General features: G+C 45.4%; 7 protein-coding genes across 7 annotated transcripts; 6 read left to right on the top strand and 1 right to left on the bottom strand.

The window, feature by feature from the left end:
• Positions 1-388: 388 nt before the first annotated feature.
• On the top strand, positions 389-1,252 carry GLAREA_06252 (uncharacterized protein; the record flags this gene model as incomplete). The annotated part of the gene is made up of 1 exon (XM_008081666.1): positions 389-1,252. The coding sequence occupies one exon, from the start codon at positions 389-391 to the stop codon at positions 1,250-1,252; it is 864 nt and encodes a 287-aa protein (XP_008079857.1).
• A 1,279-nt stretch (positions 1,253-2,531) lies between these two features.
• GLAREA_06251 (NAD(P)-linked oxidoreductase) lies at positions 2,532-3,810 on the top strand (the record flags this gene model as incomplete). Its single annotated transcript, XM_008081665.1, has 2 exons — positions 2,532-3,452; positions 3,520-3,810. 2 exons carry the CDS (start codon positions 2,532-2,534, stop codon positions 3,808-3,810), a joined length of 1,212 nt encoding a protein of 403 aa, XP_008079856.1.
• A 3,375-nt stretch (positions 3,811-7,185) lies between these two features.
• On the top strand, positions 7,186-7,576 carry GLAREA_06250 (uncharacterized protein; the record flags this gene model as incomplete). The annotated part of the gene is made up of 2 exons (XM_008081664.1): positions 7,186-7,318; positions 7,407-7,576. 2 exons carry the CDS (start codon positions 7,186-7,188, stop codon positions 7,574-7,576), a joined length of 303 nt encoding a protein of 100 aa, XP_008079855.1.
• Positions 7,577-8,990: 1,414 nt separating this feature from the next.
• GLAREA_06249 (uncharacterized protein) lies at positions 8,991-9,782 on the top strand (the record flags this gene model as incomplete). The annotated part of the gene is made up of 2 exons (XM_008081663.1): positions 8,991-9,238; positions 9,293-9,782. The coding sequence occupies 2 exons, from the start codon at positions 8,991-8,993 to the stop codon at positions 9,780-9,782; spliced, it is 738 nt and encodes a 245-aa protein (XP_008079854.1).
• Positions 9,783-10,677: 895 nt separating this feature from the next.
• Positions 10,678-11,271, top strand: GLAREA_06248 (uncharacterized protein; the record flags this gene model as incomplete). The annotated part of the gene is made up of 1 exon (XM_008081662.1): positions 10,678-11,271. One exon carries the CDS (start codon positions 10,678-10,680, stop codon positions 11,269-11,271), a length of 594 nt encoding a protein of 197 aa, XP_008079853.1.
• A 249-nt stretch (positions 11,272-11,520) lies between these two features.
• On the bottom strand, positions 11,521-12,454 carry GLAREA_06247 (uncharacterized protein; the record flags this gene model as incomplete). The annotated part of the gene is made up of 2 exons (XM_008081661.1): positions 11,521-12,215; positions 12,304-12,454. The coding sequence occupies 2 exons, from the start codon at positions 12,452-12,454 to the stop codon at positions 11,521-11,523; spliced, it is 846 nt and encodes a 281-aa protein (XP_008079852.1).
• Positions 12,455-13,015: 561 nt separating this feature from the next.
• GLAREA_06246 (NAD(P)-binding Rossmann-fold containing protein) lies at positions 13,016-14,418 on the top strand (the record flags this gene model as incomplete). The annotated part of the gene is made up of 3 exons (XM_008081660.1): positions 13,016-13,125; positions 13,182-13,315; positions 13,412-14,418. The coding sequence occupies 3 exons, from the start codon at positions 13,016-13,018 to the stop codon at positions 14,416-14,418; spliced, it is 1,251 nt and encodes a 416-aa protein (XP_008079851.1).
• Positions 14,419-14,881: the final 463 nt, after the last annotated feature.

Below are 14,881 nucleotides of genomic sequence, written 5' to 3'. Positions count from 1 at the left end.
TGCACCTGTATGAGAACACTTTATTGAGTTATGTGAGTGTCAATGATGAACGTGGGGAAGCGGTGTGCAAAAGAACTGAGCTGAAGAGTGCAGAAGTCTGAAACAGGTTTACGGCTCGCGTCTAGATGTCCAGGTTGAAAATCTGGACTTTGGGTGTCTCAATCCGACATGTTCTATGATCATGTCGAACTCTTCTCTCGTTTGTGGCGCTCACATTACAATATAAGTGAACCTCCTCAGCGAACCCAGGCGTTGATCGAAGATAGTACGTCCGCTTGTACCGTGACAGATCACTACTAGTTGCAAAAGTTCTCAAGGGAAGAGCGTTAATTTCCCCGCACCTTGTGTTCCACCACTAACTTGATAACAGTTTCGATCGATCTTCAACATGGCATTCTTGCTTGAACTCATACCAATCATCGCCGAGGCCGTGGAGGTTGCAGCCCCGGTGGTGATAGAAGCAGCCCCAGTTGTGATAGAAGCCGCTCCAGTCGTGATAGAAGCCGCCCCAGTCGTGATAGAGGCAACGCCTGAGGTCGTTGCGCCCGTTACGGATCTTGCCACGGGAGTATCCGACGCTACCGTTGCCGGAGCAGACACTAGCACGGTTGGCGGGGAAGCTGGTAGCGCAGTTTTCCAGACGGCTTCTAAGGTGCCTGTCTTTGACATGACCGCCAGTGGCACAACAGCCGGTGCAAACGCAGCACATCAGGCTATCCTGGATGGCGCAGTTGCGTTTTCAAAATGGGCGGCTACGGAGACAATCAAGCAGGCCCTCTTTTACGCTGGCATGAAAGGAGTGGAAGCACTGTTCCATGCAAGTTCCAGCTCGTCCAAAGATCCCGCAGTAACTGCCATGGGAGCCAAAATCCAAAAGACAAACGTCGCGGTCGCTGCACTACATGCTACGACTCACGACTGGTCTGACTGGTCGACAGCCCATTACGACAAAAAAGGCTCATACGGCAGTGTGGATGTGATGGGCCACAAAATGACGCACTTCGAAATCTTTCAGTACAACTGTGGTGCTTTGACGGATATGCTCAATGATACGGTGGCACCAGCTTTGAAGGCTTTCAACGACTCAAAGAGTACAGCGGATTTGGATACCCTACGTTCTGCGCTTCTCAAATACTGTCAGAAGGTGAAGGGTCAGAGCGACAGTCTTGTCAAGAATGAGCAGGCTATGGTAGCAGATGGATTGCAGCCTCATCAGAGCGACCTTGATAAAGCTCTTGCCTCTCTATCATAGATAGTTATATCCTGCTGTGACATTGCACAAACATTGTATCGCCTCGTTACCATTACATCGTCCCTATCTGTGACAAGTTTAGACAAATGCAGCAGCGCAGATTTAAAGGGATAAAAACTGCTGATGTCACTGGCTCACCACAAACTTCGTCTATCTTTGCCTTCCGCTGAACGAAATTGGTTGTATAATTGTATACGTAGAAACCATATAAGAAGGAAATCGCGTACTTTGCTACTTGCTACAAGATGCTGTAAGTGCAAGCGTGGGAATTTCTAATTTTGCTGAAGCGGGTTCTGGAAGGGGTGAGTACGTGCGTTAGGAATAATTCAATAAATCCATCTGACACCGACGCCGTGGACGCGGGCCGTGAGGGGATGTTCGGGGCTCTTGCAGATGCACAATTGCTTGTGCGTTGCAGGATCTCCCGGAACCATTATGCAGTGCGACAAGGACACCTTCAAATTCTGCATTTTTCACGTTGCCTCCTTTTTAATGGGGCTCGTTTGCAGTTTCGAAGCGCATACGACTAGAGTGGTACTCATCCAGAACATAATTGTGGACTACAAATGATCGTCATATGCACTCCAGCAAAGCATCATGCTTCCCTCGTTTAGCGAGCAGTTTTGGAGTTAAGATCAGAAGAGTTTTCTTCAGATCGAGCAGCTGAATTAAGGCGAGTTGGGCTTTTAATTGTAGTTAAATCCCAATCCACGATATTGAGCAGATTGCGTCGGTATTTCTGCATCGAACATGTATGTGTGTGAAAGAAAATAAGGCTAGATCTTTCAAGACGTCCAGGAGAGGAGGCTATTCAGATAAGTTTTGCGACTCAATCTCATCTCCGTTATCGATACTGAGATCGGAGCTATATATGAACGGCTATGATTTCGAAGAGCGGTTCAATCCCTGTTAGTCTTACTAAAGCGAACTTTAGACATTTCTTCTTATAACCCATTATCACATACTCCATGAGACGAATCACCGCCAGCTAGCGCATTCTGTAAATAAGGCAGTATGCTATCACATACGTTCACTTCCCGTCCTCCTTGTGCACTACTACTCCTTCACTTAGGTCCGACAGTCTCCATTTCTTGTACACTAGCCATCCTCGGATCGTTCTTTATGAACAGAGTTAGCCATGCATGGAAGCTCCTCCAATCAGTACCAAGCACCAAGAAGCGAGTGAGCTGGCAGTGATCTTCTGGATGGACATAGAATTAACCAACACCGCCAAGAGCGGAGGTTGCTTCAGTCCATGGACATAAGGTAAACGCCGAAAATGAACGTCCGGCGATGTCAGTTATTTACTACCTTGTGGATTGTCTCTTATTCAAAGGTCCTCTCTCGGTTTGCCTGTCATCTACAAGTCAGATTATGTGCACGATTCGCTGCCTTACACTCTCAGCACCAGCAATTCGCCGCCGGTCGTCAACATGGCAGCTACGTCGCTACCTCGTACGGGCTTCGGTCTACTAGTGAGTTTCTCGAAGGGTCGTTCAAGGGCGTTCGAGGGACTGTTGCTCACATTGACATGCAAAAGGGATATACCTGGCGTCCGCAACAAGTGCCAGATGAGCAGGCTTTCCCCGCTATGAAGGCTGCTGTGGAAAGTGGAGCCACGATCTGGTCCAGCTCTTCGATATACGGGATGCCTCCGAATCCTCCGACGGCTGGTCTCCTCCTGCTGCGACGGTATTTTGAGAAGTATCCCGAGGATGCATTCAAGGTGACACTCTTCATCCGAGCCTGTTACGACCCAAGCACCTTCTCCCCAACCACCACGCGCGATGGTGTCCGTGCGAGCTGGGATGAGTGCAACCAGATCCTGGGTGGAGTCAAGAAGATCGACGTGTTCGGCCCGGCCCGCATGGATCAAAATATCCCAGTCGAGGAAACAATCCACGCGCTTAAGGAGCTGGTGGAAGAAGGCAAAATTGGCGCGATTGGACTCTCGGAAGTACGGGCGGAAACAATCAAACGCGCGTCTGCGGTGGCCCCTATCAAATTCACCGAAGTAGAATTCTCGCTCTGGAGCACCGAGATCATTGATAATGGCGTGGCGGCAGCAGCTAAGGAACACAACGTGATCTTGCTTAGCTATGCTCCGCTGGGTTATGGGTTCCTGTCGGGTACCGTGAAGAAGGTTGAGGATATCCCTCAAGGGGACACCCGTCATATGTTTGGTCGATTTCAGCCCGAGGTAGGTTGATAGCCCATGATGGAAAGAGCACCCAACGCTTCCTGTTTGCTAACCTCCTTGGTCGTAGAATTTCAACAAAAATCTCGAGTTGGCTGAGAAGATCGAGGCGTTTGCGAAGAGCAAGAATCTCACATCTGCCCAGCTTGCGCTAGCATGGATTCGCGCCCACTCCAATACTGGTGTCTTCGGCACCATTATACCTATTCCTGGAGCGACAGGTGTACCAAGGGTCAGAGAGAACTCCCAAGCCGTTGAAATATCCGCAGAAGATAAGGAGGCGTTGGATAAAATAGTTCAATCGTTCAATGTTGCTGGCCATCGCCAGATTCCTGGATTGGAGAGCAATATCTGGACATAAATTTCCTAGCTTGTATTGTCCCAACTTTATTCATTGTGTTTGGCAACTGCCTTACCCGAAGTTCGCCAAGGAGAAGGAGAAATGAGATTAAATAAGCCGTATTAGAGTATTAGGGAAGAGAGCGCCGTCTCGATGGGTGAATTCTCTTAGCAAGGTTACTTCATCTTGGGTTTCCGTCTCTATAAAGAGAAGCTCTCTAGTGCAGACCATGAAACTTTTACAATTCAATCGGAAACTACTGTCTGTAAACGTTTAGCTACGCTTACGTACGTTACTCCTACTCTATTTTTATCGTGCACATATCTTCCGCACTTAATTGCAACAGCAGCTACGATGCGTGCGCATTACTGCTCCCAACTATCTTTCGGGAAAGCTACCTGCTTATCTGGACTTTTAGTCTCCGAAAACAATATTATAGCTCTAAGTTTCGGTCTCGCAGGGAAACATATTTCGCAATTATTGCTATTTACGCATCCTGTGGTGCCGGTCATCCGACTAGTAATCCACAGAGTATGCCTATTTCATATTCCGCTCCTCTCTTATACCTATTTATCCTTAAATTTCACTTTTTATTCATTCTCGATTTAGACAACGATATTGAAGTCGCACACCTCACTTCTTTACAAGCACCGTCGCCATCATCATACGCCAATTGTACTCTTCCGCTAAATTATACCGAGAGTGTTTCGCACCCACTACCAATAAACCGAGCTTTGACCGATACCTTCGAAGCTGTAGCCAGAGTTGTAAGGAATGGTACTTGACATGGATTCCACTTCAATCACGATATGAGCTCAGCTATCACAGGGTGTTTGACCCAGGGACTGGTTAGAGGCTTTGGATAAGTCATAAATGGGGTTGGGAGTTTTAAGAAGGGTATAGAGTTTGAGCTCGTTCAAAAAGACACTAAAGAAGATAAATATGATGAGAAGGGCCTGGCAAAATTTGTAAGATAATGGGTATATAACTCTATCCCAAGCGAGGGTCATCTTTCTCTAGGTTGAGGTACTGAAAACCTGCGAAATTTTTCGTGCATCCAATGAATTACATAATGACATTTATTAAAACGATTTCAAATGTCGGTTTTAGATCTACAAGAGTTTTCCGGAAGCCAAGTGTATTGTTGGAAACCCCATGGTCGTTTGTTCTCGGCTGTCGAAGGACCCACAAAAGGGGGGACAAGCTACCTGTGGCTAGTGCAAATCACCACTACTGAGTTCAACATCACATGCATGAATGCAATTTGAAATTTAACGGAGGACCTGGATTAATAGCTCATATCTTAAAACTTCCTATCTAACATTCTGTCAATTTACAACTTTGTGCTCTACTGATAACGGACGATTACTCAATTGTTCTGTGAGAAAACGCTTGTGAAACTTCAAAAGAGCCTACACGACTCATGTTTGAAGAACATAAGGAACAAATTTCTAGTATGGTATGAGTGAGTTCCTCGGATGTAAGGGAGAATAAGAATATTCAGACTGTATTGTGGTTCCCAAAAGAATCCGAATCTTTGGAATCTTTGGCATCATACAAGGGAGTCAGTACGAACTGCTTTCGGACACCGAATCTGGGGAAGAGCGCAAGTCATAAGGATCTTCGGTATGTGCAAGTCAGCGCTTATCTCTGTTATGATACCCATCCAACAGGCATTCCAGTTGCTACTGACAGAAACGTGATTGTGGTTAGTTAAATCATCCCCAAGGTCCTCCCATATCTGAAAGTGCACCGCCGCATGACCGCATCGCATATAAGAGCCGCGTCATCCGATTTATCATTTCCTGTTCAACAACTTGGTTGGAAAGCGAGCGATTTCGGGGGGTACGGGGTCCGACTAGTGGTGTTGGAGAGCTGTATGCTAATAACATCCATTATCGTGTAATCACTGCCATGTGCAATATGACATAAGCTGTGTCTCGCAGGTAGGAAAGCAGATTGATTCATATACAAGATCGAGTAGCAAGCCCCCACCCGAATGCGGAAGCAATAATTGCCGTGGAGCCGAGTGCTGCAGCGGCCACTATCCCACGCTGGCAATTCTGAGACTGAACCAATAGCCATCCTTCAGCTTGGTGTATGGCAATAACAGGCAAGGCCATTTGGGGGCTATATTTTCCTAATTACTGATACGCACAAGCCGAGAAGTTCTCCTTGGCAACTCGTAAAACTCGGAAATTTACAACTTTTCCAGTTCTCACTCGCTTCATCGAGCAAAAATAATTACTTTACATGTCCTCGAGCTTTTCCTCTCTATGTACTAAATTGAAAATAGAAATTCTACCTAACAACCAAAATTGGTTGTGTAAATTTCACGGTCACAAGCCCGTTCACTAAATAACGTCAATCAAAGTATTAGATTCTGAGATAATGCACCGTCAGATTGTGTGACAGATTGTGTGACCGTCGGTGGTGAGGTGTGGCGTCGGGTACAGTCGAAGGCTGAAGTGTGCCTTGAAGATCATAAGAATTGTAGGTAACTTTATGGGGATACTCCGTGTGTTTCCGGCAAAATCTTTTACGGATTGTGTTAGGTGCGTGAAATCCCAGCAAGTGGCCCGCAAGGAGATATTTCGGCGAGGATTGTTGGGAGTGTAGGTCTATGGCCGCCGGCCGGGGCATTGAGGGGCACTTAGGGTGGTGCAGTGTGGCACTGTTAGCGAAACTTCGCTTGTAAGCCTCACTTTGCAGGAGGAAAGTCCCTGCATGTATCTTGGATCCCAGTCTAAGTTAACATATCTCTCAATGTATGCCTGCAGGCTGATTCTATCCTATTTGTAGGTCTTATATGCGGTCCGCCTCACTTAAGACAACCAACAACTATTACCAGTGTACATTTCGTATTTTTGTTTCTTCACAACAGCAATACTTTTCAACGTCAATTATAAAGTCATGACCACCCAACTTTTTCCTCGAAACTCACATCGTATATCCGAGCAAATACGTTTACGCAGCCGAAAGCGCTCTGTACTTTGACACTTCTTGCGAGCCTCTGGTCAGAAACTTCTGCAGACTAAGAGATCTCAAATTACTGTCCCGAATTCGTTCAAACAAAGTCCTTGTCGGCACAAACACGTTTACATAGACTACAGTGGTCTGGTCTTTGACTTTTCATACGCGCTTTAGAAGAATATTATTTGCAGCCTCTGATGCTTCAGATTGTTGTCTTGAATACGTTTAAACACATTGTTTGTCGGCACAAATACGTTCCGATAGAAAACTGCTCTCTACGCTTTGGCGTACCGTTCGAGCCTTGGAAATCTCAACCTTTGCAACTTTGGACGTGCCAACTCTTGCTTGGAATACGTTTCATTATCTCGTCATTAAAGCACCCACCATCATCATGTGTATTATACCCAAGAATCCCTTGCAGAAATGTTACTAAGCTCTTCTTCAGTCTCAGAAAATGATATCCTCACTCTGAGCTTTGGTATCACAGCCACGGTGTTTGCAATCGTCGCAATTTTTGTATCATGGAAGGGCAGAAACACGGATAGAAGACAAAGTGGTAAATCTCTCGAAGACTATTTCTGCTCTTGTCGTCTACATTTCAAACCTTACCTTATCCAAAAGCGACAACTAACATTTTATTACAGAGACCCACCTCGAACTCGCTCAACTAGCCCCCTCACAGCCTCCACAATCTGCGACACCCTATGCAGATTTTAATACACTCCCAGATACTACCGAGACTCCACCACCGGTCACCAGAGCCTTGAGCGATACATTAGAAGCGGTCTCGAGGCTGTTGAGGAATGGAACTTGACATGATATATACTTTTATTAAATTGCTACTTCATCTTGTACAATATTTGTTCACGAGTTACATTGGCGCAAGGAAGTGACCCCTAGGAAGTAGAATGTAGTCAGTGCACAGGAGTTCAAGCAGTATTTTTCGTTGAAATAGCACTCAAATACCAGGAAAGCAATTTCAGGTCTTCAATAAAATCAATCAGTGGAGTTTGAAATTTACAGGTTTGCAGTTTAGGCAAACTCATGAGCATATTTATCTGTATCAAATGGTCCAAAAGCAAAGTTTTCGCGGACGCATTGTGCAACACGAAGAATTACGAGCGCAAAAATTTCTCAAGCAACGAGAGCAATTCGTCTTAATACTTCATTCTTTTTATGGGAAATTCAAATATGGTCTTTCGAGCTACAAAAATGAGTTAGATTGAGGCATTTCATTTCGTTCTCGGTATCTTGATTTATTAAATGTAAATTTTCGTGCTGCTTCTTCTATATGCATTTTGGTGGCTTTGACACAGACATCTATCTCTTGAGGGCAGTATTATCCGTGCTGCTAATGTTGAAGGACTGTAGGTGTGCATTTTACAAATTATTGTTCGAGATTACAGGCGAAGACAATTACTTAGCAGGCACGTAAAGCGAATGGTATTGAAGCGAATGACTTTAAGTGCGATAGTGTCCTTGATTATATACCAATATTTATACTGTTCCCAAAATTACAGCTTCTCAAAATCTCAGCGTCTACTCGTGAAGTCCACCTGATACCTGTTGAAAAAGTGAAGTTGTCTTTCTAAGCGAGATCCACTTTGCAGACCCGCATATACTGTACCACATATTATTGATATTGATCTATTTGTACAGAAATATAAATCAAGTTTTCAAGCGATCATAATGAAGATATTTCGAATTAAGAAGGTCATAGTTCAGACCAGCTTTGTGTTTATAGTGGTATAGCCATATTGACGATTTCACTGACAAAATTGCCTTTTGCCCCCTGATTTCAAGCACGTGACTCTCTCAAAGTATGCTGATACTCAGTCGTTACACGTTAAAGTTCAGACTAGAAGTATCGTGTCAAGTGTTAAGTACTAAAAACTTTAACTATCGTAAGTTTATCAATGTTATAAAAATCTTACTGTCTTAAGTTTTTTTGATGGAGACCTTTGATCGTTATGTGTCGAATTCTTTCTCATAAACGTTGTTCGGGGTTTGGCTAAAAATGAGGAGGCCGCAAATCCGGTCTTGGGATTATGTATCAGCAGATGTTGGAAGTCCAACACTCCAACAACCTGACGCCTATACAGCACTGCCTTCCAACCCTGCTTCCTCTAAACATATTTAAATACTTTTCCTTCATTTTTCTAACACCTGTAAAAAATCTTAACTTTCATGATCGCGACAGTTTTCATACTCGATCGGCAGAACTCAACATGTGTACCACTTACACCTACTCGGAGTTAAAACAACTCGTCGCCAAATCAAACAACCCCACCAACGGACGCCTATTTTCGGCAGCAATGTACATCAAAGACATATTCAACGCTAATAACATCGTGTTTGGTTTCATGGGTGGCTTTTCGCTCAGTCTTAGGGGAAGTGATCGTAGGGCCAATGATATTGATGTGGCAGTCGGTGCAACTATGTTAGAACTTAAGCAAGTCTTAGACCTACAGAAGTTGTGAGTTTGCCTGATAAATAGCATATTTGGGGATAGTCTCTGATTTCAATGTAGTATTATAATACCGTTAGGTCTTACATCGGGTGTATTGAGGAGTTTTGTTCGTGTAGTAGAATTTGGGCGACTAGAAAAGCTCGTTGAAGTCGACTTTTTACTAGCAGGTACAGAATTATCATTCAAACCTACAAATTTCGTTTTAACATTTGAAGGAAACTTCGGCCTCAACATCGATCTCACCGATTCTGTCGAGATAATTAATACCGTCTTACCATCAGAAAGCGTACACCAGTTTCCAGTCCTGAAACTGCTTTCCGCAATGAGAAGCAAGCTACTGGCTCATTTCACCAGAAATGAATCTAGAGATTACAAAGACCTGCAATGGCTTTGTGCCCAATACGGTATGGAGATATATGAGTTTAGAGCTGAGTTGGAGATGGTGCATCGTCAGAAGTTCATCGACCACTGTGAGCAGCAACCTGCGTCCAGTGATGGTAGTGGTCCGAATTATGTTAGGAAGGTGAAACATATACTTGGTGTTCCATGAATTGCCAGTCGGTGGAATAGATATGGTTTTGCATACATCCTTATAGAAGAATGTCGCAAAAGAATTATTTAGATTCCTTGCTGTCGTAGAATCAAAGAGGCGAGATATCTCACGCGTGGGGGAGTACAATTTTCTAATTTTTCTACGATTCTGAAACCTTGATCGATGTTACTTCTCTCAATATACTTTACCGACTCTGACCAGTATACATCAAGTTCTTCCTCGTTGGGGCCTGAAATGGGCCGTCTGAAATAGAGACAGATAAAACCACCATTCACTTCATCCGATGTCGTCTATTTGGACTGTTCCGAAAACATGCCTTAATTTCCTCAAGTTTGGTTAGCCACTAGAACTTAGTTTACAAAACGTGAATACTCAAGTCTTCAGACAATGACAGAGTTTGAGTTAGATTTGCCTTTAAATATTTCTTCTCGTTGTAATACCTGTCAGAATTCAAGCGTACGTGACTAGAAAATTATGTCAGCAGCTTGGCGCAACATCCTCGGCTTTGGACTTTCCTCCAAACACAACCAACACGTCACCAACCACCCCAAATATCAAGCTGTAATGGAAACCTCTAGGCAACACTGTGATAAATCATTATGGAATGATCCCGAACGGAAGAAAATTCCAGAAAACACCATTTCTGCGACGGTGAAGCAATGGACATCCCAGATTCAGATTTCCCGTTCCCTGTTGTCGTCGTCTCACCGCGGTCAGAGCTTCCTCCAAGAGTTGCTGACCCCAGATATCCAGGCATTATCTATGGCTTCCCAGAAGACAGGTTCATTTCAAACGGAGGTGCTGCGCCTGAGATAGCGAGAGTCGCGTCAATATTAGAAGAGGCTGGGATCACGTGCTGCATGGTTGGGACTTCCTTCTGCCTTGATATATTATGGCGCTGGTAGAGGACGAGGGTAAGATTTGGCAAAGATTTAACAGTCAACGTACGCTGATGGGAATTCAGGATTGGCAGGTGTGTGTACCAACTGACAAACTCGAAGAGGCTTCCCGTCTTCTGCAAGGTCCACAGAATATGAAATACTACACTATCTCGGAAGAGGTTCCTGGACTTCACCCCGAATCGCTAATGCATACGTTTCCACGTTTTAAGTGCAATGGTATTCTTCTGTGGTTCAAATTAGTTCCAGCACTTGACTGCCACATTCAGTGTGTACCGCAAAATATTGAACGCAGCAAAGCTGGGATACCATACCCCACCCTTCCGGTTTACGCGCAAAGTCTTCTTGACACTGCCAGCGGCACAGATCTCGAGGATTTGATTGATGGCATGGACTTGACTGGGGAATGGGGCGAATCGAATCTTGATCTCGAAGGCACGAGCAATGTTGCGTGGGCTACAGCAAAGAACGAACGCATTCGAGCTTCGGTAGTTATTGATGAAAACACCTGTCTTTTCGAGCTGTGGGAAGGAGCTTTTCCTCGAAGGGCATTCTGGGAAGAAAGACTAGGTCAGAAAGAGCACTGACTGGGGATAAAGTATCCAAAAGAGTATTACGCGACACGCTTTCGAGTTCATGGAGAGGGAGACCCGAGAGATAGAGAAAATCGGGACTGTTAATACATCTTTTCGCTCACTTGATATGGCAGGTTAAGACTAAAAGGGAGTTCAAGGGAGGCAGTAAAAGAGCAGGGTGTAACTGGGACAGGTCTTATCCACGAATGCACACTGCTAGCTCGACTAGACAACAAGTTTTCCCCACAATGAACAAAAACATTATGCTACGAATAAAGGCCTCTCGCCGCGAATTTCTCTCCATCGATTAGTAGATCTTAGAAGGTCATCGCATCCCTCAAGCAGAAAACTCCACTTCCTATGAAACCCCTCAGAGACCTCCCAATTACGCGGATCCCATGGATCCGACCAAACTATTAGACCGGCGTCAACCTCGTTCGATCGTCCCATCAAGCCGCCAAGAAGGTCAGCACACAACTCATGTGGAGTGTACATATGCTGCGTTTGAATTGCATTATCACGCATCTTTGGTGACGGAAGAATATCAATCCATTCTGCGTAGTGGGTGGACTGCTGGAGAGGAGTTGCTCTCAAAGACTTAGGAATGTTTGCCTCGTTGAATCGTCTAGGAAAAAGAGGGACATTTCCCCCAAAGCTACAAGGCGGGCCGACGAGCTTTATTCCCAGTATTTGGAGGTTTGTCGAGATGGCGCGGAAGAGATTATACTCAACAAGTGGCATCAAGTGATCTCGAGACATTGAATCAAGTAATCGCTGGGAAGTTATATACCCGCTTTGATCACGGAAGGGAGGAATATATGCACCCGACGAAGGAGCAATCAGGAATCCCTGTTCTGAATCGATTCGTGAATCGAGTTCCGGTGCATATGTTGCCGGGACTTGATTCATGGGACACTCGTGGATTTTGGCCTGCTTTTGAGCTGCTTGACGCTTGCCTTGGAGTTTGTCAGCCAGTTTCTGTCGTATAGCGAGGACTATTCTACGCAGGTACGAGCCGCTTGCAGAAGACTTGGTAGTACTTACGAAGGGATCTTAATGCAAGACGAGTCTGTCTCTTACGCCTCTCCTTCTGATTTTTCAATCCTGTCCAATCATCTTCAAAACATCTCGCTTCCGCTAGCTGATGCATGGGGACAAGGGCTACAGATCCAACGGCGCTCTCGGTGGACTTCATTCTGAAGTGCTAATTCGAGTAATCTCCAGTATGCAGTCTGCTTTCATAGGACTGTTCTCAAATGAAGAGAAAGGCAAACGAGGGCACGGAGGAGGTGAGATGATGTCCATGGTCCCTAGGAAGCTCGCTACGCCACGGCCCCACTTATGCAATGTGCTTTCATCGCTAATCTACAACGCCTTTAGCGTCGTATAATTTAGGTAAGATTACAGGGGTAATTGTACTTGTTGAATTTTCTCAAGTCAAGATGAAGAGAGTGGCAGTGACTTATTACAAAGAATCGGAGAACGAGTCGTCCCGAACATGTTTGCGATATGCAACATTGCGAAAAATCAATACTAGTCAGGCCGCAGATGCGGCGGAAAAAATGTTATAGATTGGTAATATGTCCCGTGCTGGGAGCAGGCTCGAATACAAAATACTTTGGTATTCCACAAGATCTTTGTCTTCGAGATATTGTTACATACACTTGAACGGAATCAACTGTTCTGCACTGGATGTACCCAACCGGCTTGGCATCTTACCCGTCAAACACACTGTCGAAATAACGATCTTACGAAGATGGGTGCTTTCATCAGTCGAATTTGGCACATCTTCATCAGTCCTGCTGCACCGGTCCCAAAGAGTGAGAATGCTTTAAAATTCGGAATTTTAGGGGCTGCAAGGATCGTGTGAGTATCTTCCAGAGTTCTTGGGATTTGGACCTTCACATTCTGATTAAGAACAGTCCCATGGGTTTAATCGTCCCCGCCAAATCCCATCCAGAAGTCATCGTCCAAGCAATCGCTGCTCGTGACCGCACCAGAGCCGAAGCATTTGCAAAGAAACATGGTATTCCCGAGGTCAAAGACTCTTACGAAGGTACCAAGCCTCTACCCCATTGCCCAAAACATCCCCTCATTTCTCAAAACTCCTTGTTACCTCTATTTCACCCCAACCCCTAGCTAACCACCTCAGAAATCATAAACGACCCCACAATCAACTGCATCTACATCCCCCTCCCCAACGCCTTCCACTACCCTTGGGCCCTCCGCGCCCTCGCAGCAGGGAAACACGTCCTCCTCGAAAAACCCTCCGTCTCCAACGCCGCCGAAGCCGTAACCCTCTTCTCCCATTCCTCGCTCTCCCTCCCTAACGCCCCTGTCATCCTCGAGGGTTTCCACTTCCAATTCTTCCCCTCCTGGCAGCTCTTCCGCTCGCTCATCCCCTCAACTGAAATCGCATATGTGAGTTCGGAATCGCAGTTACCGGCTTGGATGATCAAAGATGATGATATCTCGCTGAATTATAAGTTAGCTGGCGGCGCGATGATGAATTTAGGTGTTTATCACTTCGCGGCGTTGCGGTTACTTTTCGGATCTGAGCCTGAGGAGTGTGTGAGTTGCAAATCCGATTCGTTCACTGAGGGCCCACAGAAGGGATGCGACTTTCGAAGCCATGCAACATTCAAATTCCCAGGTGGTGGGATCGGAGAAGCGAAGTGTGATTTAAAGGGCGGGAAGATGTATAAAGTCGATTTCACTACCGTTCGGCTGCATGATAAAGTCATTCCTACCCCTTCGCTCCCAGCATCACAAGAGCAGATCAAATCTCGCACCCTCACGCTTTGGGGCATGATGCACGGGATCCTCTGGCATCGAATTGACATCATCGACACGTTCACCATCCGCGACAGCACTACCAAAGCGGTGGTAAAAACTTGGAAAGAGAAGAGCACACGCAAGGCTTATACGTTCGATGAAGCCGGTGGGGAGTTTACTGGGCTGAAGGGAGGGAAGGATTGGATGTCTTTCCGGTACCAGCTTGAGGAGTTTGTGAATCGGGTTAAGGGACGGGAGACGCAGTATTGGATTGAGGGGGAGGAATCGGTGAGGACGATGAAGATGGTTGATTTGGCGTATGAGAAGAATGGGTTGGGCGCTAGGGTTGGGATGGGAGAGGTGGGTGGGGTGAAGGGTCAGTGAGGAAGCGATGTTGAGGGATGTGTATGCCACGGATCAGGATTCTTTTGGTGGTGAAAATTACTTTCTTGTCGTCCACTATAGGGTTAAGTTCTTTCCATCTTTTAATGTCGAAGGTCGTATTCGCTTCTTTCAATTCTCTCGAACATGAGACACTGGTCCAAGATATCCAATCAAATATCTTAATACAATTTACAAGGTTTATGCTTCTGGGAAGTTTAATATTGAAGAAACAATTGTTGCACCTCACTGTGAACATTCACTTGATCATTTCTCTGGAATTATCGTATACGAACATTCTACCAGGCAACCAACTATTCTCAAGGTTTCCTTCACTATTTTTTTCCACTTAAAGAGCCCGAAACATCATTCCCTGTGTGGATAGATTGACCCCGTCCAACAACGACCAAGCTGAAGTCCTCTGCGATAATTGCCATACTTAGGTCCGGGAAGAACAGTGGTAGGG

Source organism: Glarea lozoyensis, assembly GCF_000409485.1.
Source record: "Glarea lozoyensis ATCC 20868 chromosome Unknown GLAREA15, whole genome shotgun sequence".
Taxonomy (NCBI): Eukaryota; Fungi; Ascomycota; class Leotiomycetes; order Helotiales; family Helotiaceae; genus Glarea; species Glarea lozoyensis.
The sequence above is the reverse complement of the archived record's forward strand: the minus strand, read 5'-3'. Positions and strand labels throughout refer to the sequence as shown.